The sequence below is a fragment of the Patiria miniata genome, unplaced genomic scaffold, assembly GCF_015706575.1.
Source record: "Patiria miniata isolate m_02_andy unplaced genomic scaffold, ASM1570657v1 HiC_scaffold_19, whole genome shotgun sequence".
NCBI classification, from domain to species: domain Eukaryota; kingdom Metazoa; phylum Echinodermata; class Asteroidea; order Valvatida; family Asterinidae; genus Patiria; species Patiria miniata.
In genome coordinates, this window is record NW_024037057.1 from 12,358,921 (window position 1) to 12,383,746 (window position 24,826).

The 24,826-nt window shown below is 40.7% G+C and overlaps 1 protein-coding gene across 4 annotated transcripts; it reads left to right on the top strand.

The window, feature by feature from the left end:
• Positions 1–4,976: 4,976 nt before the first annotated feature.
• LOC119725820 (protein limb expression 1 homolog) lies at positions 4,977–22,919 on the top strand. Of its 4 annotated transcripts, XM_038197403.1 has the most exons (7): positions 10,921–11,145; positions 14,840–15,065; positions 16,524–16,687; positions 18,070–18,210; positions 19,679–19,852; positions 22,416–22,602; positions 22,759–22,919. In XM_038197403.1, the coding sequence occupies exons 2-7, from the start codon at positions 14,852–14,854 to the stop codon at positions 22,797–22,799; spliced, it is 921 nt and encodes a 306-aa protein (XP_038053331.1). In that variant the 5' UTR covers positions 10,921–11,145; positions 14,840–14,851; the 3' UTR covers positions 22,800–22,919. The 4 variants fall into 4 exon arrangements, with proteins under 4 accessions (XP_038053333.1, XP_038053332.1, XP_038053331.1 ...); XM_038197405.1 differs by lacking the exon at positions 10,921–11,145 and adding an exon at positions 4,977–5,099 and having other exon boundaries at positions 22,416–22,919; XM_038197404.1 differs by having other exon boundaries at positions 10,920–11,142; positions 14,838–15,065; positions 22,416–22,919.
• Positions 22,920–24,826: the final 1,907 nt, after the last annotated feature.

Sequence of the window (24,826 nt, forward strand, 5' to 3'; positions counted from 1 at the left end):
AGTTATTGTTCAAGCAAGGCGTGGGTTGTTTATGCGCGTTCAATTGTCCGGAGTATTTTCTGTATACTGGGACGTCTTTAGGGCAGGTTTTTCTTCGTGGTGACGATAAAAGGTTTTATGGTGACTTCAACATTGGTTTATCCTAATTCTTTATAGTCCTAGTTTAACTTTATTCAACAATCAGAATGGGGAATTTCAGACTATTACTAATGGTATTTAGTGAGTTATTGTTCAAGCAACGCGTGAGTATTTTCTGTACACTCGGACGTCTTTAAGGCAGGTTTTCTCCGTGATGAAAAAAATGTGCTTTTTTGAGGGTGACTTCAACATTGGTTTGTCTTAATACTTCATATAGGCTTATTGTACTCAAACCTGTACGACTGGTATTTCATGAGTTATTGTTCAAGCAACGCGTGGGTTGTTTCTGTGTGTTTAATAGTCGGGATTATTTTATGTACACTGGGATGTCTTTAAGGCAGGTTTTCTCCATGATGACACACAAAAAAAAGGTTTACTGTGACTACAAAATGTGTTTGTCATAATACTTTATATACCTTGTTCACATGTCTTCAACAACTAAGTCAGTTGACATTTCAAACCACTACGACTGGTATTTACATGTGTACTGAGTTATTGCTCAAGCAACGCGTGTGTACGTTGTTTCTGCGTGTTTAGTAGTTAGGAGAATTTTTCCGTACACTGGGACATCTTGAAGGCAGGTTTTCTCCGTGATGACAAAAAGGGCTTTTGGTGACTACGATATATGTTTTCCTTTATACTTTATAGGCTTATTTTACCAGTCCTTGACAATAATTCAAGGAAACTTCAAACCAGTACGACAGGTATTAGATTAGTTATTGTTCAAGCAACGCGAATGCGTTGTTTCTGCGTGTTCAATGTACTCAGGAGTATTGTCTCAGGGGGATTGAGGGCGCTGCACTGTGGCGACCACCTAATGTGCATTTTGTCTCCATTTTTGTCATTTTTTTTGTGAGTTCTGTACAACGTTTGGTTCTTTTTGATGTTTCTGAAGCTGTTTTATGACCTCAAGAATCATGTTTCTGTGGAACTGTGTATGTTTGACACTTCTTCTGGTAATAACTTTTCATAAACTGACGTTTTCGACTTATGTAGATTGTTAAGTGTCTAAATATATGTATATTGTTTTTATGTGCACATTGGGAAGAAGAATTACACTTTTAAAGTCTTTTAATTGTGATGAAATAAAATGTTGTATTGTATTGTATTGTATTGTATTGTATTGTATTGTATTGTATTGTATTGTATTGTATTGTATTGTATTGTATTGTATTATTGTCTGTACGCTGGGACGTTATAATGTGGACCTGTGTTGTTTGGAAGTCCACCCGATGAATGTGATGCATGTACACACAAACACACCCACACTGGCTACTTTTTTGACGGGTTACCTGGGATCAGACAGAAATCAGAGTCAACATTTGCAGAAGTGTCAATGGATCAATCTATGATGGCAGGGACTATCTTGACGAGCAGTTGAAACGATACATCGACATGGATTTCAACGAACGACTTAGTGATGACAAACAAGCCTGTCTGCAGAAGACAGACAATTCCTGAAGATAGTAGATGACTCTGTAGTCAAAACCAATGGCCACTACCAGATGTCACTACCATTTCGTGATTGGAGAACCATCATGTCGGACAACCGTTCCCAGGCAGATGTATTTGCTACGAGGCTAAAGAACAGTCTTCAACTGTCCAGTAGGAGAACTCGATCAACAGCCAACTTCTGCAAGGCCCAGACATGACCAATCATATGTGTGGTGTTGCTCTTCGATAGAGACCGGAACATATTGCTATCATGGCAGACATCCAAGCCATGTCTTACCGGTTGAGGGTGATACTAGGAGACTGCGACATGCTGCGGTGGAAGGTAACCCGCAGAGTAGAGGGAACCAGAGGTGTACCGGATGCATTTGTTTGGTGCGGTATCTTCACCGAGCTGTGCCAACTATGCCCTCAAGAAGACAGCCAATGAACACAAATACAGAAAAGAAGTGAGATCGAGACCCACAGAAGGACTTCTATGTAGATGACTTCCTAAAGTCCGTGGCAACTGAAGATGAAGGCATCAGCCTTGCACATGAAATGAGAAGAGTAACGGCAGAAGGAGGTTTCAACCTCACTCAATTGCTCAGCAATAGTTGACCAGTGTTGCAGACGATCCCAATGGAAGAGTGAAAGATTTGGGCCTTCACACTGATCTCATGCCAGTGGAACGTGCTTTAATTTGGGCGTGATATGGTGCGTCGAAACAGGTTTGAAAGAAGTCAACCAAAAGGCCACTAGGAGGAACATCCTTTCCGTATTGAGTTATGTGTATGACCCGTTGGGAGTGACTTCATACGTGTTACAGGCCAAGATGATCTTGCAATCCCCGCGCCAAGAACGAATTGGCTGGGATGAACCAATACTGGAGAAAACTCAAGTAAAATGGGAGATGACTGAAGGACCTGCCAAACTTAGATGACGTGAAGCTGAACCGTTGTTTCAAGCCCAACGATTTTGGAAAGGTTGTCAATAGTACAGCTGTATCATTTTGCAAATACGAGTCAAGACGGGTATGGCACTGTAACATATCTGAGATCAACCAACGATGAACCAGATCCACTATGAATTATTTTGTGAGTGCGGTCTTGGTAGCCCCCTTGAAAGCGCACACGATAATGAAGCTAGAGCTCGATCATTCTGGTGAACAGCTTATATGTGGCGGCATGCAGTGATCACTGCATGCCGCCACATCACCTGTTCGCCAGAATGACGTGATGCAGAGAGAGATGACCATGAACATTGACAATAGTATCTTTTGGACAGACAGCCAAACTGTCCCAAAAATAGTTCGGACATTGGACAGTGGAGATACATGTGTGACAAGACGAAAATGAACCATGCAGACCACACTTTACGTGGCCTAAATGCGGAAGAACTGATCAGCAAACCAGAGTGGCTGGGGGCCCAAACTTCCTCAGCCAAACTGACCCTCAGACTTCAGACTTCCTGGCTCGGCGCAGAACAAATCTCGACAGAAGAGGACGACTGTAAAGTGCTGACGGACAAAATGCTGCAAATACCACCATCACATCTGACTGAAGCCAATGTCGTGGATCAGCTAATCCATCATTATTCTGACGGAGTGGACGAAACTGAAAAGAGCTGCGGTATTGTGGTGCGCATACGGACCATGTTTCGACTTATTAAAGGGCCAACTGCAGCAAAATGCTCCAGCAGAAAAGGCCCCTGACAGTACAAGAAATGCAAAATGCTGAAAGAGCTATCTTCAAACTTGTGTAAAGATCTACATTTCCCAAAGAAATAGAGGCTCTTCAAAATACAGAGATGACTAGTGATAATCCCAAAAAAAACATAATACCACTGGAAAGGATGCTGTGACAGAACAGCGCTACAGCAGGCGGATCAGTAACGGAAACCCACTGACCAACCTTGATCCAGAACTCCAAGATGGTTTGCTGAGAGTGGGAAGAAGACTCCGGAATGCGCCCATTCCAGCAAATGCCAAAGCACCAACTCATTCTTCCTAAGAATCACCACGTGTGTGCACTGCTGATTACCCACACCCATCAGAAGGTTGGACATCAGGGCCAAAACCACATTCTTGCAGAACTGAGGCAGAACTATTTATTCAAAGCCGGTTCCACAGTGAAAAACGCTTTGAAACAATGTGCACTGTGCAAGACCAATCGACAAAAGTCGGCAACTAAAAGATGGCTGACTTGCCATCTTGTCGGGTGCAACCTGAACAGCCCGTATTTAAATACACTGGAGTGGACTACTTCGGACCCTATGAAATCAAACGTGGACGCACCAGTAGGAAACGGTACGGTGTGGTTTTCACGTGCCTATCCAGCAGAGCAGTGCATGCACATCGAAGTTGCAGAATCCATACAAAACGCTAGGAACGAGTGGAACGCTGCCAAGATCATCACCGTTGCCGCCAATCGCGGTATCAGGTGGCCATGGGCTTTCAATCTAATTGCCGCTTCTCATCACGATGGAGTGTGGAAGAGACAGGCTTCATTACGGACACACTCTCGCAAAATGTGGTCCGGGTGCTTTCTATACAAAAACCTCGTTGGCTCGGGGTTTTGTACGTAAACCTTATCAGTCAGCCGATCACGCTCAATTGACTTCGGCTGAACCGCAGTCCCATCATAAGAAATAAGTTAACAATGTTATCCGGACCATTTTTTTCCGAGAGTGTGTCTGTAGGCCTAATGGTTGATGGACTTTTAAAAAGAACTTTTGCAAATGGGAAAGACACTTTGGAAAAATCCAATCAGTTTGAATATGCTTCATGAATTTCTAAATAAACGAGCACATTTTTAACAGTATTTAATTACTATTATTTTTTGGGTGTGGTGGTGGGGGGGGGGAGTGGCTGGCTGGGGGGGGGGTGCCAGACAGAAGATATATCAGAATGGCGCAATAAGACCGACAGCGGGCGCAATAATTTTGATTAGGGTTTCAAAAATTTCTACGCGTCCGAGTCGTTCATTTGCATAAAAAGTGCCCAAATTTTTTTGTAAAAAACGAGACCGTCTAGTTTAAAAATCGGTGGAATCGTGCGAATATAGCCGAGGATCATCTCCCTAGCTTTTGGGCTATTATCTAAGAGCAGATTTGATAAAATTAGGGTCCCAAAATGGGTCCTATTTGCAGTAGGGATGCCACTGGTAACTTTGGCAGTATGCAGGCTCAGCATTATCGGCAGGCTTCAAGCATTACGGACACACTCTCGCAAAATGTGGTCCGGGTGCTTTCTATACAAAAACCTCGTTGGCTCGGGGTTTTGTACGTAAACCTTATCAGTCAGCCGATCACGCTCAATTGACTTCGGCCAAACCGCAGTCCCATCATAAGAAATAAGTTAACAATGTTATCCGGACCATTTTTTCCGAGAGTGTGTCTGTAATGTTGAACCACACGCCCTTCTCTAGCTCCTCGCACACGGCGTGACTGGAACACACTTAAGGACCCATCCCTTGACGCCTTCAAGTCTGCGCTAAGGGATCAACCAGTGCTGTAAACTACATACACATGTACATCATCATTTTTTTTTACTCTGCACATGTACATATACTGCACATGCACGCATGTTCACACTCACACACACCACAGTGCGACTATACTCATCTTTTGAGGATAGACTGCATGGAAGGAAGGAAGGGAAACTTTCGGTTGACATAGTTGATTGATATAGTCAGCTTAGCCAAAAACCATGATGTTATACTATGGTATTAGGTCAGGGAAACAGACGGTTCCGTAACGATAACAGGCAGTTGAAAATCGCGTTATTACGGCGGGCGTCCGTTATGATAGCCACATGCTGACACGTATAATGATGATCGTGATGATCATTACGAATTTCTCCCATTTAAACGAATCCGAGTTAGACCTTTCTAACTCGGAAAGAAAACATCCATTCCTTAGTGACAGCTCCTCCCAATGGACATAAATTTAATACCCCCTTGTGGTGGTCAGCCCAAGTAGTTATGGCCTATTGACCTCTATAGGTACACCATATGCCACGTGGGTAACGAGTAATTGACTGATTTGTTTCATCCACTGATGGTAGTGGTCACTACTGCAAACCACCAGCTTTTATGTGTAGGATTATAAAAATTGACTAGAAAACCTTGAAGACAAAACGGGCAGGAAAATTCTCTATTGGAAGTCGGGTTCAGGCGATTGATGAATTAGAAAGATGGTGTGCTGCTAAGGTACATGTAGTCAGAGATGATAATGATATGGGTCATCTAGTGAGTTTTACGGGATATATCCTGGAGATGACATCTGGGTGGATGAGGATCCGATTAGACATCCAATACTTCACTATGAAGAGCAACAGAGACGTAAGTAACATGTTGAAAAATAACATCCCATATACATTAATTAGTTGTAGGCATATCAACAAACTGTAAATGAGTGGATATTTCACCCCTTCTCATATACTCAATCAACTTGATTGGAAAATCAATATCTAATCAACAAAAGGATACTTGAAATTCATGAATACCAACAATTAACATCTGACGCAGAGTTCACGATGAACGATCTTGAAGTTATATGTACCGTACCAAAAGAAAAACCCCAATTTGATAGGATCAGTAAAATGGCATCATTTTATTTATTTACTAGTAGGCCTAAGCAACATTTTGCATAATGGATAAATATTTCCTGTGAAATTTGTTGTGATACAGAATTCTTACATGTATTTTCTTTATCAGAACAACATATAGGCTATGAAACCCCAATAAACCTAATAGAAAACTATTGGAAGGTTGTCCCGTATTGGTCAATTATGATCATGTACATGAATATCACAAAATGCCATTTTGAAGCAAGGTTAATAATAATATGACATTTTATGTTTGCATCTATAGACCTATCTGGCAGAACAAGGTTAACCAAACATCTCAGTGCATGAATACATGTACACCAATATTCCCCAATAAATACCAAAAAAACATACACCCCTACGTTTGAATATTTTGCTTTCGGTGAACATACAGCTTGGCGTTTGAATATTTTGCTTTTGAGTGAATGTTATCCTGATGTCAATTATCATCATTACAGAAAGCTGCAGGCAAGCCTCCACCAAAAGAAGACAGTGTAAGACTAAGAGGAAACACTTGCAGTTTTTGAGAGAGTGCCAGCAAGACGATCTGGTTGAAACAGTTGATGGCAGGATGATTGGAGGAATGGCAACATTCAAACAGTGGATCCCTTCAAAAGGCTTATTTTCCTGCAAGACGGAGCTGCAGTAAGCCTTGATAACATTTCATTGCCAGGTGAAGATTACTCAGACCAATTTTTGTAATGAATCAAGAGACAGTAAACTAATGGCAAGTTGACTCTGTAACGGTAATGATTAATTGAATGGTTGTTACCTGGTATACAATTTTTTAAGGCAACACTAAGGGACAGTCAACAAGAATGTACCTTACAAAAATGTACCATGTCCTTGTCAAGACATTTCCAGATATTGTAAGATATTCGGTTGCAGAAAACAAATTCATCCTTGATGCATTATTGAAAGCAAACGATTACATGCCAGACCTAACAAACTACTCAGAAAAAATTAATCAGCAACAAACACTTCGTGACAAACATTTTTGTAAGAGTCTCATTAAAAAACAAAGAAAAGTACATGTAAATCAAAACAGTCTAAGACTGTTTTAAATGTGCGTAAAATAAAATACTTTTTTTCAACTTTAAGATTGTAAGGCTTACAATCTTAATGTAAAAATTTCAATTCACGCTAATTCAAAAAGAAAACATCATTTAAGTACTCACAAGGTTTCATTCCCTGAACAAGCAAAGTTATTTCTGCAAAGAGTATTCAGGGCTGTCTAATACTGAAGAACACAAATATCTGGAAATGTGGAAAGCGAAGAAGTGGCTGAGCATCGAACAGAAAAAGCAAACAACTACAGTGGACGATTACAACTCTGCTGTTGCTCATTTATACAAAACTCTTTAAATTAAAATTCTGAACAACGAATAGTTTCATTGTAATTAACATTTGGAATTATACGTCATAAAGCCTGGTCTTTTGAAAAGGACAGAGATCAGAATGCATCTTTAAAGAAAATCATATAGGTCAGTTCCAACCGAGTATTTTTTTTTATAACACCGATTAATCAACAGTCTACAGATGGTATTACTTTCTGAGTTTCAGGGCTAGCTGTCATGGAATTAACATGTGCCTTATACATGTACAATGTACTTATCCAAAGAGATTTTCGGTTTGAAATTTCGCAGGATATTTATAATGCAATAATTATGATTTTGTTGCTTGGGGTAGTGCAAGTGTAAATTGTTTACATGTATATAGACTTCTTGTTCTACAAAAAAGGCCCTTATGAATCGTACCGTTGATTGTACTCATTCTAGCGAAGTATTTCACAAATGCAAGACTCTTAAGTCAGTGATTTATATTGCTTCGGCTTGGAAGTTTTATGAATCAATTTATTTTTCTTGAATTGATGTACTTTGTTTTAGAGTGTCTTTACAATTAATTTTCATTATACAGAGAATCTGGTGATTGTCTTTTCCCCATGTAGCTCAGACACTTAGTCATCATAGAGTCATATAGCCTAAGTGATTTAAGAGATTTCAAGCGTGTCTTGTGTGTACATGTATTATGTTACAAATACAATAATTCTGTTCAATTATGCTCTTGTGTCTCTTCCTTTACTCTTTATGTGCAACTAATAATCCTTTTCCATGCTGCAACATTCAATTTTGAACAATTTGCTGAGTTGCTTTTTTTGTAAAAACATAGAATTCATTTTGGTTATTAACATGGCTCAATGCACATGAACTCCAGCTCCAATTAATGCACAATTAAACTTATGTGGTTTTAGAAATTACAAATGTAAACAAGTTAATTTGTTCGATTAAATTTAAAACAACATACTCTTCGAAATTTCACATAAAGAAAAAAAATAGAAGAGCATCTTTGTACAGTTGGTTTCCACTTCATCATTGTCCATTTTATTTGCATACGTGTTGTGGTTCTCCATGTTTTAGGTTGCTTTATTTTATTTTACTCTACTGTTTTAGACCTCCACAAACTGTTGTAAGGGTTTGCTTTTTTTGAAAATAAACTGAACAACACGTGAAGCTACATTTTTTAAACCATCATCAGTTACCTGGGTCCCTATTTTAAATACCTAAGTTTAAGTTATTGTGCAAGTTTTGATTTGTAGTATTGCCTTACAGCACTTCTTCGGTACGGTTGTGCATGTTAGCAAAACTGCTTTGTGTATGTAGTACTTGCATAATTAAATGTGCCACATCTTTGATTTTATGTAAAGTGCGCCAACAGTTTATTCTTTGCAAATAAAAAACTTCATTAAACATTCAGTTGAATGGGAACAAAATATTTGTTTATAAATGTTGTTGATTTAGCACTCTAATCAGTTGTACATCATTATTTGGGTTTTTTTATGAAGTCAAATACCGATATACCTTGATGTCTAATTCGAAGAATGCTGTATCTGTCATCAAAACGGATCATTGAAGATTGTAAAATCTTGGGACACAGACATTTTGAAAAGAAAACAAGGGGGCATACGTTTACCCCTTGGAGGATACCCCCTCCCCCTCCGGACCTGCCTACGATTGGGCCAATTTCTAAGTGTTTAATTTTGATGATGACTCTGCAGTATTAAATGATTGAACTTGTACAAAATAGGCCTATTTTTCTTTTAGCATTCATGTCACTGTGTTAAAAAACCCTGAAGTTAAAACTTTCTTAGCATTTTTTTTTGAGTGCATATTCTGAATCTAGATTGAGTACTGTATGTATGTATACAATGAAGGGAAACCTGCATCAAATACTACCAACAATTTGTGTATGCACAAATCCTATCTGTATCTGTGCATACTACATTGTGTACAGTGTGGGCCACTTATTATAATAATTTGCCCTCCAGTTGGTGTGGAAACTCTCAGAGGAGTGCTTATTACTGTGTAGCTGAACTAAGCTGACCCAGAGTCAGTGCATGGTCAGTTGGGCATTACCATGCCCCCAGTCCACCTGTTGGTGACCTAGGTTGACTGTGGACATATCACAATTGGCAAGTTTTAGGAGGCGTTGAGTGATTAGACTGATACTTATCTCCAGAGGAGACATGTTCCCATTAATCTTCTCTTCGAAAAGGATGTGGGATTTTGAGAGAATTTTAAATGGGAGAAATTCGTAATGGAAACATTAGTAAAAAATATTTGCATGAATAAGACTTTGCCGGTCTGGAAAAGTTTGCCCTATATTTTGCTTTTCCGTGACCATATGGTTTGATGCGGATCCCAATAATAAGGTTTATTTCTGTTTATTTTTGAAACATTTTGCGAGGAAATTTGACTTTTTACCGAAACAAACGAAGAGCACCGACTGCCCTGCCCTGACCAAACTGCGCAATAGTCGTAGCCTTGTTGCCATTTTGTGATTGGACAATGAACGACGTTCATTTGATGGTGTCTTCGTATCTCCAGTGCAAGTAGCTGCAAGAGCGGTCGCAAGCAGTGCTGCTTACGCACCTGGGATCCGTCCGCACTCAGTATACAATACGTTCAGAATCATTTTAGTGACGGTCTGTTTTCATAACTGAACATCATGTAAAGAAAATAAATTTTCAATTTTCCAAATGATCTATGATTACATCGTGAGATCGTTTAGACACACCCCCATAAATGCATGAAAGTGAATACTTAATTCTTTCGGTCGCATTATCAGTCCTTTTTAGATAGGTATTTTTTTTAAATTAAAACAATGATTGAAGAGAAAAGCAGGGATCAATTTAACACGCATAATATGTACATAAAATTAATAAATTTACATTCATAAAATAATTTTTGAAAGAAAGCATGAATATATATGAATAATATAAGTTTCTTTTTTAAAGAGAGAAGTAATTCTTCCATTCCCAAAGTTTATGCACAAAATTAATGTCCGACGAATCATTGCAGATAGCTTGCAATGTTCATTTAAATATCGAGATATATACACAGTAGGGTTTTGTGAAATGATTTTTCTTTTCCCCCTTTCTGTATCATTATGTGAACGAGATGTGTCACAAAAAACCTGCCGGAATCGGGCCCGCTTGTACGATGAACATGTGCATGCGGCGCCCGTACGTGTACAGACCCGTACATGGTACCGTACGTACTTGCGTACCGGTACATGTACTTCAACGTCGTTAATTGACCAATCACAAAATGGCAACAAGGCTACGACTATTGCGCAGTCTGACCAAGGGCGCCGCCATTTTAAAATGCTGATGTCCGTGACGTCACGTCATCGACATCGTTAACAATAGCGAGCAGGCCCACTACGCACACCTTGTTAAACAGTGTGCATTTTAGTTGGGCACTGGGAAAGAGGTTGTGTATTTAGTCTGTGTTTATGTCATTGTGTATTGTGTATTTTGTAAACGGACTGCAGAATTACTGCTATAATTTTGAGTGCTTACCATGACTTCGGCTCCGATATGATGTGTGTGCTATGTAGATAGGATACTCAAGAACTTGAACGTTTGTGTGTCGAGGAATCTGGAAAGAAAATCGGTATAAAAAAAGGTAGGAATAACACATGAACATTGCGAACCTAGTGCATGTACTTTTGTATTTACATGTTGTGGTATGCGAATCTCCGTAGTAGTAGGCCTACAGTCGTTTTCCAAGTTCCGGATGGCAAACATCACTCAGGCTGTTTTCGGCTCAACTACTCAACGAATTCAAGTGACATTGATTAAAATGTTTACCTTAATTGACTGATGAAGATACTAGGGGCCTACACAATAATTTTCCAAATTTAAGCTCCTTTTAAGTTTTACTAGTTTTAATTTGACTTTACGACATTAAAAGTGCTGATGCCCTTTTTCCTTGTTCCGGATCGGTTCAGTCAATTCCAAATCAATCAAACACTGCTTCGTGCGGAAAAAAAATAATGCAAGAAAATCAATTTTTCGGCCAGAAAAACCTCGAATCAAGCACATTTCTGATAAAGTATTCCGAATCCTATTAGGCTATATAATTTTTCAAAAATAGTTTATTCAAGAGAATTCCAGCAAATTTTAAAAAGAGAAAAGTGTAAATGATTTGAAACTTTTGTCTGCAGCGCAACGGCACAAACTCACACACGGACCAAAAACATTTTGACAGAGCACAGAATACGTCCCACAAAATTGATTTACGTGCGCATGTAGTTGGGTCGTAAGTGCACGCGCTATCCGGAACTAGGCAAAGCATACATGTACATGTAGGTCCTACGGTCATTCGGTGGCGAATTTTCAAAAATTAGAGACTCTACAACTTATTTTGATTCAACAAACATTCGATGGAAGAGTTTATATGACTGTAGTGTATGAACAAAATATTCGAAATCACACGGTACCAGTGATGTACTGAGGAGAAAATTTATCATTGATTCGCAGCTCCCGCGATTTTCTACAAACCGTCCAAACATGTCAAAGTGCGAGTCGGAATTCTGGCCAAAATTCCTCTTCTAAAGAGGTTATCGAAAAGACCTTTGTGTATCAAGAAGCTTACATTTTCCTTTGCAAAATGCACTTCGTCAGAAAAAAAAATATATTGGAGACTTATCCAAAAGAGGTAGGTTTTTATTTGAAGCGATCCAGAACTAGGAAACATCAGGAACTAGGACATGTAGGAAAACGACTGTAAATATAACATGGTTTGAGGGTGGACAGTGGATATTCGCACCCCGAGGTATTGAAAGTTGACGAACTAGTTCTCGAGGCAAAGCCCAACTAGTCTCTATTTACACATTTAATGGTCAGCCACTAGTCCGAAAATTTGGGACTCTCAATACTGTGTATGAGAGTCCCAAAACTTAAGGTATCCATATCGTGCAAAAGTTTGTGCTGCATAATAAAACCAGTGTGAATCAAATGTGCAAGCTTCTTACTCACTACAGTTTCCTCAATAATCCCCGAGACTTCTGCCTAGCAAAGTTGCTGTTGTGAGCATTGCATCCCCAAAAATTCAGCGTTTAATTCTAATTTTGCAGGGAGTTATTGAAATCCAAACGCGAAACATCACGTTGATGTGTACTGCAATGCATTGTGCAAAAAGACTCCTCAGCTAAAACATTTTCATCGTGTAGATAAAACAGCGCCCTCTTGTTGATCTGAGTGAATGCAGAATGTTTCATTTTTTAACAGAGGGCGCTATATTCATTTGGCCATCGATTAAAAATCAAGTAAGCTGCAAGTGCAAGGTTTTTCCTACACCTACCCAGAATACCTTGGGAATCACACCACCATTTCTAAAGCATGGAGAATGACGTGGATGGTTTTTGAACTGTCAAAAACTTGCCTTAAAATTGGATTTAGGTGACATGCTTGCAACTTAAGCATTTTGATGTATGTGTTGTGTGGGCATTAATTAGCCGAATGGTGAGTAAAAAAACGTCAGTAGTAATTTTGAACGTTTTTATGCACTCACGGTCCCAGTCTGGGTCAGCCACCAGACTAATGAAACTGAATGACATGAGAGGACAGTCTTTTCAAATAGTTGGAACATGGTTGGACATGTACCAGTCTAGTCTAACGTTAGCCTCATTTTGAAATCACTTGACTTCCCTCTCATGTGCAAGATGTTGAAGAAATGACTCCTTTAACCCTAACTCCCTAGGCCTTTTTGCTAGGATGTAGCCTCAATCCTGCAAAATCCTCCAATTGGCCTCATGGAAAAATATATATAGCCTCAATCCTGCAAATTCCTCCGTCATTTCTTGAATATGGTCCATGGAGGGATGACCACTGCCTGAATCCTGCAAAATCCTCCGGCTATGTCTGTCAATAGGCTGAGGCAGAGGCATTGACATCCTGGAGCAGTGCGGAGGATGTCAAGTATAATCAAGGACTAAATTTATGCACGACTGAGCATAAACAACACAAGGTCCGGCCCAAGACCTTGACACAGTGCGTACTCCGAAATCAGCAACGCACTTTTGCCATGTAACCTCAATCCTGCAAATTCCTCCAATTTGCAGAAAGGATTTTGGAGGATTCAGGGCGGTTAGGGTTAAAAATGGAATTGAGTCTGCAAACTTGGTTGGTGAAATACTGAGAATCCTTTCTTTGCCTAATGGAATATTTTGAGAAATTTAGTAAAGAGTGATTATATAGTTGGCCTGATTTAGTTTTGCATGTTTCAGAGCACTCCAGGGCCCAGTCTGCATGGTCTGGGTGCAAGCCAGTTACAATGTAGTCTGGTTCCTTGGCCTGATGATTCTCCGAAGTCTATGTAAATTGCTCCGTTTTGTCTGAATAGATCCAGGTACCCCGCTGCAAGAAGAACAGGAAAGAATGTTGCAACCTGACACTACTTCAGCGGTTGTGTACAAAGTCTATGGAGAGTCAAGAAAATGTTTTAAGTATTTCCTAACAAAACTGGAAATGATTCTCAGTCCCAGATTCATGTCTTAACATCATTTTTGCAGTGACTGACAGTAGGCCTACTTCATCGAGATCTTATATGTACATGTAGGCCTATATGAAGAAATAAAGCAGCGTTAGGTTGCAACATTCTTTCCTTAAACATGTTAAAGGGAATGTACAACATTTGCTTTTGCTGCAATTTTCAGAAATAAATGGATTTGGAGGATTAGTATGTTATAGCAAATATTGTTAATATGACTTGTTTCACGTTTTGGACTTGTAGATGCTGGAAAAACCAAGAAAACCAGTCATGTTCTTGTACATGTAGTCTTGTAGCCTGACCCCACTTAAGATGAACAGAGCAATTTTTGACTTTTGGGAATTGTAAGGTCAGAGATTCAGTCTAGCAGGCTAGTACCCCTTCACAGGTTTGTAATCAATTGCAAATAAAATGCGGAATAACTTATTAGGAAAAATTAGGAACAGTTTTTGAAAAAAAATCCAGTTTTCTCCAACGCTGGTTGGCCTACCAGCATTGGAAAAATACAATTTTTCTTGAAAATGTCAGCACACCAGGAGCCACGATTTTACAGAATGCTTTAGACTGTCATTCCCTAACAATCCAGTAAGGTATTTTGTGAAAATTTGATCATTTCGTTTTGTGAAGTTTGCAAATGTTGTATCTTTCCTTTAAACAGGTCAGTGTAACAAAATTTGCTATAAAATACTAACCCCCAAATCCATCCGTTTCTGAAAATTACAGCAAAAGCAAATCACTGAATTTGATGAAGCTCTCCAGGGCCAGTTTTTAACCCTAGATATGAATGACGTTCGTATAAATTTTATGTGTTGTGTGATTTCCATAGATTGCAGGACAAATGGCCAACCGATCCTACCACAACAGTGCACCCAGCACATCACGGCAGCATCAAGCACCTAAGGTCACAGGGGTCATGGGGCCAAGAGGTCGCGGGGCGGGTCAGAGACACCCGGGGGCGCCGATGAGCGACCAGAAAGCAAAGACTGTTCTCAAGGAAGCGGTAGATGCCGTGGTGAACAGCTTTGCCAAGCACACACAGGGCTACGGAAGAGGTGGGAATTGTGTTAACCCTAACCCCCCAGGCCTTTTTTGCTAGGAACCATCAGATCTTCAATCCTCCAAAACCTCCAAAATTGTGCAACAGCGCCTCAATCCTTTAAAATCGTCAGACAGTCCTGCCTCAAAATGCATTCATTGTCAATCCTCCCAAATCCTCCTCATCCCAAAATTTTGCTCTCATGTTCAAATTAAGGATAACCAACGCCTCGATCCTTCAAAATCATCAGAGGGTCCTGCATTCATCCTCAATCCTCCAAAATCATCTTCATCTTCAAACACCATTCATCCTCAATCCTCCAAAATCCTCATGTGCTGAAACACCGTTCATCCTCAATCCTCCAAAATCCTCGTGTTTCTAAAACACCATTCATCCTCAATACTCCAAAATCCTTGTGTTTCTAAAACACCATTCATCCTCAATCCTCCAAAATCCTTGTGTTTCTAAAACACCATTCATCCTCAATCCTCAACATTCCTCCAAAAGCACAATGAGGATTTTGGAGGATTGAGGTGGGTTTACCCTCGAATTCAATAAATTGGGTTTTGCCCTTCACCGATGCATTTGTTAGAAACACTGTAGGCCCTATACTTGGTGTTGTCCTGATTGATTGTGAAAAAAATAATTCACCAGCTACTCTGGTGGACTCAAACCCAGGACCTCCTGTTATTAAAATAGTGCAATTCAATACTGCAAACCAAATAATGAATTTACGTCAACCACATGCAAAATTCTTTCTTTATGAATAATTACCTAAACAGCTTGGGGGAATTGCCTGACTTTGGGGGACGCACTGTATCAAGGTCGTAGGCCAGACCTTGTGTTGGTTATGCTCAGCAGTACATAAATTTAGGCCTACATGTACATGTATAGGCCCTATTACCATGATTACACTTAAAATCCTCCGCACTGCTCCAGGATGTCACTGGCTCTGCCTCAACATATTGACAGTGATTGCTGGAGGATTTTGCAGGATTGAGGCAGTGGTCACCCCTCCAAGGACCAAATTCAAGAAATAAGAGGATTTTGCAGGATTGAGGCTGTATGCTACATGTACATGCATTTTTACATGGAGGCACTGGGAGGATTTTGTGGGATTGAGGTTGCTTCCCAGCAAAAAATGCCTAGGGAGTTAAGGTTAAACAAAAGAAAATGTGGCTTGAAAAACTGTGCCTGCGTATTGAATGTTAGCAAGGAATCCAGTCCTCAGGCCCCCCCCCCCCCCAAAAAAAACCCAAATGGGCATTATATGTTTTCTCTGTTTTGTACTACATGTAGGTTAATTAAATGCATGAAAATGTTCATGTACATGTATGCTCCCTACTTTAGATTTTGATCAATTTGTTGCTTTGACTTTTGAGTAAAAAAACACGGCGTGAAAAGCAAATGATCTTGTTTACATTCAACACGGTTCTCCTTATGGTTTTTTGTTTATCCTTTTCCACTGTTACAGTCAATGTTGTGGAGGCTTTGCAGGAATTTTGGCAGATGAAAGCCTCGCGTGGTGCCGAACTGAAAGGAGGCCCTCTAGTGATCTACGAGTCGGTTCCTTCGTCCTGCCCGCCGTACGTCTGCTTTGTCACCCTGCCAGGGGGCAGTTGCTTTGCCAGTTTCCAGGTAGAACAAAAACTCATGTCCTTTCTGTTAACTCTTTCAGTGCCAAACTCGTACATGTACGAGGTATATTTGTTAGTACAAAAGCGCCAACCTCGTACATGTACGAGGTAATGTTCGTACTTAACATTGCCAGACCTCGTACATGTACGAGGTAGAGTAAATATGTTATCAAAAGGGGACGCTCTCGCTTTTTCTAATGGTACCATTTTCATGCATGTACGACCTGTATTTATTTTTTCATTCGAGTTCTTGCGAGAGGGCGCAGCACTAAATCTCATATTTTCTGCAAAGAGTGCGGAATTCCCCTGTGTTCAGGCCAGTGTTTCAGGGTGTATCACTATGTTTGTGACTACTTTTGACTTTCCAATATATCAAGGATATACCAGAGAGCAACAACAACAAATTTAGTGAGTAAAACTTATTTACTTTTTTTTTTACAGAATTTCGAACAACTAACAAAAACGCTCGAAATTGGGCACTTTAGGGTTAAACTTTTCAAATTTCGCGGGCACTGAAAGAGTTAAGCACCATCGATATCAGAATTTTCAACAATCGATATATCAGAAACCCAATATCGAGAATATTCAATATATCGAAAAAAGTTAAAGACCATAAAGATGACAATTTGATTGAAAAAATCCTCAATCTTATGTAAGTCCCAGTTTCCACTGCATTTTGTGGAGCATATTGCTCAAACTTTTTAAAACAAACCTCAGCACTGACAGTTTGTCCAGAACGGGCGGTTTCTTTTGAGGTTTGACATTAGGGAGACCGCGAATGTAGAGCACAAAGCGACGTCGCTTGGCATTTTGCAAAATTTTTAGTTTCAGTCATAAGCACAAGTTGCCGCCGAGTTTTATTTCATTAAACAGCAAATGTTAAACACAAAGTAAAAGCACAAACAGGAGATTTCTTTTGATGATAGTTTGACACATTTTTGATATTTTTGATATCATTCCTCAATATCCAAAATGTCAATATTTCAATATGATAAAAAAAATTTGCTATCAGTGATAATGATATGGAAATAATATCAAATAATCGAGTAATATCATATATCGACGGTGCTTATTTGCTGTCTAGAATGGTTTGAGCTTTTCAAAAAACCAAGCTGGTTAGGTGTTGGATTTTGAAAATCCATGGTACTAAGTGTCAAAAAAAGTCATACTTTTGATCCTAATTATTAAACTTTGTTGTTTAGCAAAAGCATTACATTTTGTACCATGGTAAGCCCAAATTTGAGATCATGTAAACAAGGCATGGCAAATTTTATGAGTTTCATCGTGAGTTTCATCATTTTGTGAGTTTCATCGGCTTTGTGCAGAAGGTTGAGATTTAAACGCCATGGTCTTTTTTTTAATGCTTCCCTTCTATTTTGCCAGAACTGCCCAACTAAGGCTGAAGCTCGGCGCAGTGCAGCCAAGATTGCCTTAATGAACTCCGTCTTCAATGAGCACCCTTCCAGAAAAATCACCGACGACTTCATCAATAAAGCAGTCACAGATGCCAAATCATCTTTCCAGGTATGTAAGTATAGTAATGTTGTGCATCAGGTCAGGCATGTCAGCTTGACCAGGCAAAACCTAATAATAATGATAATAATAATAATGGGTATTTATCAGTGTTGTAGTATTCGTACTCAGTGCTCGTACTCCAGTACTACTTGAGTTCTTTTTTGGAGTACTCGAAATCGTACTCGAATGTCAAAGTACTCGTACTCGAAATGACGTTACTCGTACTCGGGCAGCAAAGTATCCGTACTTGACATGTCGAAATTGTACTCGATCATCAAAGTACTCGTACTCGAATGGCAGTACTCGGGGAAAAAATTAATGGTATAGCTTGACTTACCACGGCCTTATTTTATCGATGCTTTCTGTTTGAAATGGTTGATTGGCTTGTAGAGAAATCAAAGTTTCCTGATTTTCCTCTGTGCACGTCCGGACAAACACATTCGACAGCTAGCAGTGAGTGGGTCTGTATATCGGTCTGACTGGGCCTGGGCCAATTACGCACAATGAACCATTTGCCGTATGACCGTATTCAGAAATACAAGTAATCGTACTTGTACTCGGAAGTACCAGTACTTGTAATCGTACTCAGAAGTACAAGTACTCGTACTCGTACTCGGCAACCTAAGTACTCGGCAGTACTCGGCAGTACTTGGTACTTGGAAAAAAGTACTCGACTATAACACTGGTATTTATAAAATGTAGGTATCCACCATTATTGGTGCTCAATTTCAAGAGTTTATGACTGTCTATCAGCTTCATCATTATTACCCGGCTCGCTGGGCCAGTGAAACATTCCAAAGACCATCTCAGCTCCCTGGGGAGTATACAGCTCGATGCTGCCACTTCGGCACAAAGCAGCTTAAAAAAAAGTGCAATCACAATAACCATCTCTGCCCTCACGGGTACCCATTTACATGTGCTCCTGGGTGGAGAGAAGCAATGAGTGGCAAAGTGCCTTGCCCGGGCACGGCGGAATTACCTGCAGACCACAAATTTAATGCTCCAGACCACGAAGCCATGGCACTCCACCTATCCGAAACATAGATGTGAACCAAAGTAAAGTAAAGTCTATCCCGAGCCAATGTGACTCATCAGGCCGGCGTTTACCTCCGGTTTCAGTAGCATGAAACGACTGAGAATATTTCTACTCACCCTGGATGGGATGCTAGTCCATCGCAGGTTACTCCCCAGCATTTATACTCCTGGGTGGGGAGGGGCAAGTGGGGGTGAAGTGCCTTGCCCAAGGACACAATATATGACCAGCGGCTGGATTCGAACCCCGGACCCTCTGATCATGAGTCATGAACCCTAACCACTAGGCCACACACTCCCCAGATGTGAACCAAACCCAATCTGAAATTCCCAAACTGTGGCCCAAGAAATTCCATGCTAACAACCACTCCAAATTCCTGCTGAAATTTCAAGAGTTTATGACTGTCTATCAGCTTAATTTAATTTAGCTGTTCTTTTTCCGTAGGGTTCCCCCGAGGATGAGAATGACCCTAACACCAGCCTGGGTGCCTTCCGCTTCATGCTGGAAGCCAATCGATCCAAGTCCATGCTGGAATTCCAAGAGCTGATGACCGTCTTCCAACTGCTCCACTGGAACGGCAGCCTGAAGGCCATGAGAGAGCGGGACTGCTCTCGACAGGTAAGACTTCAAGTTTAAGAGTTCTTCTGTCACTTAGTGGAGTGTCATGGACTAGCGGTTAAGAGCACCGGACTCATGCTCTGGTGTTTCAGAGGCAACAGTGTCGGGGTTCGAGCCCGGGCCCGGACACTTGTGCCCTTGAGCAAGGCACTTAATCATTATTGCTTCGTCCTTCGGATGGGACGTTAAGCCGGAGGTCCTGTGTGATAAGGCCTGACATACGTAAAAGAACCCATTAACACTTATCCGTAAGAGAAGGGGTTTGCCCTGGTGTTTCTGGCCTCATAGTTATACTTCCTTGTGGAAGTCCTTAAGAGAAGAACCAACCAAGTACCAAGTAGTTGGTTGGTTCAGCCCAGTCATGACTCACAGCTCGTGACTTCAGCAGTGTACATGTATCTTGATGAACAGGATGGACAATCTGCAGCAAGAGCATGTACCAGTTAGAGCCAGTTAGAGCTTCTGTCAAACAGTCTTGTTCTGGGTCGTCCTGTCCTGGATCCAACTTGCGAATGAGGAGAGTCAGGTTGGCGCAGCGGTACTTTCCGCGCCTTCCACCGCTGTGACCCGGGTTCGAATCCCGCCCGGGCCAATATGTGGATTGGGTTTTCAGTCCCTACCTGATTCCGTGGGTTTTCCTCAGAATATTCCTCTGGGCTTTTCCTCCCACCTCTAAAACTGTAATTTCTTCACATTGCCTTCTCTCTACAGGTTTCTTCAGGCTTGCGAGCTACAGTGCCTAGGACACTTTTGATAGATCATTGGTTTCATTACCAAAAAGGAATTAAAAAGAAAAAAAGAAAAGAAAAAAAAAACAATTCACAAACAGGATTTTCACTCCCCACTTATTTTGGAGTAGATTGCAGGACGTCAAGAACAAAGATCGTGGGCTTAGGCCCCAACTGCTACTTGCAGTAATGTTTTTGTACATGTATTACAGCTATTCATTCAGTGCAGGAGCAATAATGATAAGCAAATATTGTACACAAGTGGGCTTGTCTTTGCCAATAGTTGTTCGAGGATGTACACAATTTTCTTTAGATCGTTGAGCCTAACGGAACTCAACCCATCAAACCCCAACGACGTGTTTGTTGGAATCTGTCAGGATGGGTACAGTACCCTATTAAACTGACAGACTTTTACATTGGGCTGGCACACCTCCAGAATCAAAGTCAGAAATATGCGTGCACTTTCCCATATGGTGCTGGAATTTGCCAGAATGGGTATGGTTCCTAGTAAATCATGCTAGGGAGTTAGGGTTAATTATTCCTTCCAAATATTCAATACGGCGGCTGCCATCTTGAATTTTCGCCCAGCTGCATGCACACAACTCCACACACATTTGGGCGTTCGTAATCGGCAACCCGAGAACACTGTTCATGGGTCACTCAAGAACAGGGTTTCGAATTAATTTCCCGAGTGCTTCACAATTATTTTCCCTGTTCATCAGGCCGTGAGACCAGTTTTCTGCAGCACTTTTAAATCTGGTCTCGAACCATTCAGGTATCCATCTATACTGCTGGAAGAAGAGAGGCAATTGTAGTAAAGCGTCTTGCCCAAGGAAACGAGCACCATGTTCCGTCGACACAGTTACCATGGGACCATGAAAACCAAAGAAAACCTTCTTTTTCACAAACTGGTTTTCGCTTTATCAAAGTGAAAATGAAAGCTAAATCATCATAAATCAATCCTGTGGACTACATGTTTGTAAGTTGAAACGGTTCCGCAATGGCGCTGGACCCTGCAGGGCTACCGTCAAAACATGTAGGTGGAACAGCAGGGTCTCTGTACCTGCGGTGCTGAGGAGACGATGGAACATATTATGGAGGATTTCCCTCTACAGCAGTTCCAAGGCGGCCTCTTGGCACTTCATCTCGCAGACGACCAGGAGGTCATAGTAAGGCTTTGCCAGACAACCATTGGCAAATAACATTCGGACAACAGCATTCGGGGAGAGAATCAATTAATTAACCCATACCCCAAAGTGCCCTGCCTGTTACTCCTTATACCGCCCCAAACTACCCCAACAATGTATTGGTTTATGGATTCTTCCATACAATGCAGTACAGTGGAACACTGCTATAGGCCCTAACGAACATCGCTGGATCCACAGAAATTGTTCGTAATAGCGATCATTCGGTATAGCGATTTGAAGCTGCCAGTGCTCTGGTACTCACTTTACAATAAATAGCGCCCTTCAGAACTTCACCCTGCACGCCCTGGTAGTTACTGAAAGACGACTTTGAACACTTGCCGACTATTGAATTATGTAATTTTGAGCTAGTACTACCTACCGGTACAGCAATGCATGGCTTTCCCTTTCTATTCCTTGGCGATATAATAGCCACTTGTCACTCTTCTGTCCAGTCTGTTGATATTTTTCAACAACAATGTTCGGTACGTTTTGTACACAAAAATCTGGAGCCAAGAACGATGTCTGGTATAGCCGGATGTTTGGTATAACGGTGTTCGGTAGATAGCGGCATTCCACTGTATAGTATAATGTAATACAAATGCTGAAGGATTAAGTAACCAAATAATTGTTTCTCTTGCACTGTTGCAGGAGGTGCTGGCCCACTACTCTCACCGGAACCTGGACGACGACATGAGGAGCCAGATGGCCCTTGATTGGATCTCAAGGGAGCAGGAGATTGTCGGGATCATCGCCGAGGAGCTCCAGCGAGCCGACGACGAGATTGAGACCGCGAGACTGGCTGGGAGAGAGCTCAGATTCCCCAAGGAGAAGAAAGATATCCTCATGTTGGCTTGCAGTCAGCTGGGCCCTGGCTAGGCAGGTATTTGACCCCAGTGTCCCTGAATCCTACAAAATCCTTTAAATTCCAAGACTTTGATATATAGAGGTGGCTTGGTTGGCTGGGAGAAAGCCAAGTTTCCTTAAAGGAAAGATATCCTCATGTTGGCTTGCAGTCAGCTGGGCCCTGGCTAGGCAGGTATTTGACCCCAGTGTCCCTGAATCCTACAAAATCCTTTAAATTCCAAGACTTTGATATAGAGGTGGCTTGGCTGGCTGCGAGAAAGCCAAGTTTCCTTAAAAGAAAGATATCCTCAAGTTGGCTTGCAGTCAGCTAGGCCCTGGTTAGGCAGGTATTAATTCCAGTGTAACTGAATCCTACACTTTCTGTATGATTTTCTCCCAAGGCTGGTAAGGAGAGAATTAAGTTTTCCTAAAAAGAGAAAGATATTAGATACTCTCGTGTTGGCTTGCAGTCAGCTTCATGTACGCCCTCGTTAGGCAGGTTTTGACAGTTGGTTATGATGGATTCAGGAGTGTAGAATAAGATCCAAAGTACTCTAATATTTTACATACATGGACATGTACATTAGACTTAACTGGCCCAAATAGGTTCTGATCGTATGACGACAAAGTACCACGTGACCATCCGGTTTCCCTGTGATTGGCCACCATTGCAGTAGCCAACTGTTGGCTTAGCAACCACATTGTGCATTATAAACTAGCCAGTGAGGCTTGTAATTATAGCCTCAAATTCTTTATCAACTGACCAATATATGTGACCTGTTCTGTCAAAAGCAGATGCTTCTGGGCAGAGGTTGAAATTGAGATAGGGCCAAAAGTGCTGTGGGGATGATTTTTTTTCCCCGATTTTTTAATTTTTGCCTATTTGTAATCTTGAACATGTCTAAAATATATAATAAAAGTTTGAAACCCTAATTTGAACTCTAAATATAGTATTTTTGATGATTTGTTAAGGTATATCAGTTAAAGAAATGTCACTTGAAACAGGTCTTAAAATAGACCCCAAACTTTAAGTGCCATTTTCTCTGTTTTGTACTTTTCGACACGATGAACTTCAAAATAGCTTAAACTTTGCCCAGGAATGACCGGTTTCAAAATTAAACCACCTATTAAAAGGAAAATGTAAATATTTTAATCAAAAATCTCATTTTTGACCTTACGTGTATGCCCAGAAAAAGTCTGATTTTGACAGAACAGGACACATATAATGATCACTACATGTTCCTGTGCCTTGTGGAACAGTCACCACATCAACCCAATTCTGGGTGTTGGCTGTGCGTTTTTCTCACAGTGTTTGTCATTCATAAAGGCTTTGAAGGCTTGTTACTACCTACTGCGCAATGCGCTATACAATCTTTGCCTACTGCAATGGCGAGGCCGACTTTCCAGTGCCCATATGTACATAATTATTGGCAGGGTCTTGATATGAGAGAGCCCTAAACTCTGTGTCATTAATTTTCTGCATTGCTGAATTTTGGAAGACTCCGGAGATCCATATGAAACTGGAAAGGGACCTTGATGAATAAATTAAAATTTGTGTCAGACATTTAAAAAAAAATATTGTATTTTCGCAGCACTATTGTGACTGACACTAATTTTCCACCAAAATGCATTAGTTGAAGTGCCTGAAACACACATTTATTTTTATCTGCGCTCCGATTTTACATGGATACTCTTAAATTGATTTTGGTTTGACTGATTATGTTAAGTTGTGCAGCACTGTTCATGAATTCCCAGTTCGTTTGAACATTTTACATCATGAGCTTGTATATATGTATTGCTTGTCCAAGGCGTCTTTTCTCTTACTCAGTTTTCATCGGTGGTGGTGTAAAGCGATGGTACCTATTCATTTGTTTGTTCGCTTTGTTCACTATAATTTAAAAAAAGATTTCTGATGGCGTCCCAAAACAAGATTCCTCGATTAGAATTTAATCAAAATCTGATGGTGCATCCTGCGTGTCATGTGTTGTAACCTACCGAATTGTTGTAAACGATGGTGCTAAAAATCAGGTGACAGACTATGGTTTGTCATTTCACCCCCAGTTTACTGCAGAAACGTTTTCAGATCACGTACTGGGATACTCTGATGAATTCACACTCTGATTGGTTGGATTTTGCATGACCTGTGACATGCGCGTCATCACGGTCATGACTCTGCAAGGTTTGAAACGGCTGTTAAGACTGATTTATTACTCTTT

Excerpts from the sequence above, each read along its gene's own strand:
- LOC119725820 (XM_038197405.1), top strand. The coding sequence starts at position 14,852 with ATGGCCAACCGATCCTACCACAACAGTGCACCCAGCACATCACGGCAG. Across the intron at positions 15,066-16,523 it reads CACACAGGGCTACGGAAGAG|TCAATGTTGTGGAGGCTTTG; the intron begins GTGGGAATTGTG and ends CCACTGTTACAG. Across the intron at positions 16,688-18,069 it reads GTTGCTTTGCCAGTTTCCAG|AACTGCCCAACTAAGGCTGA; the intron begins GTAGAACAAAAA and ends CTATTTTGCCAG.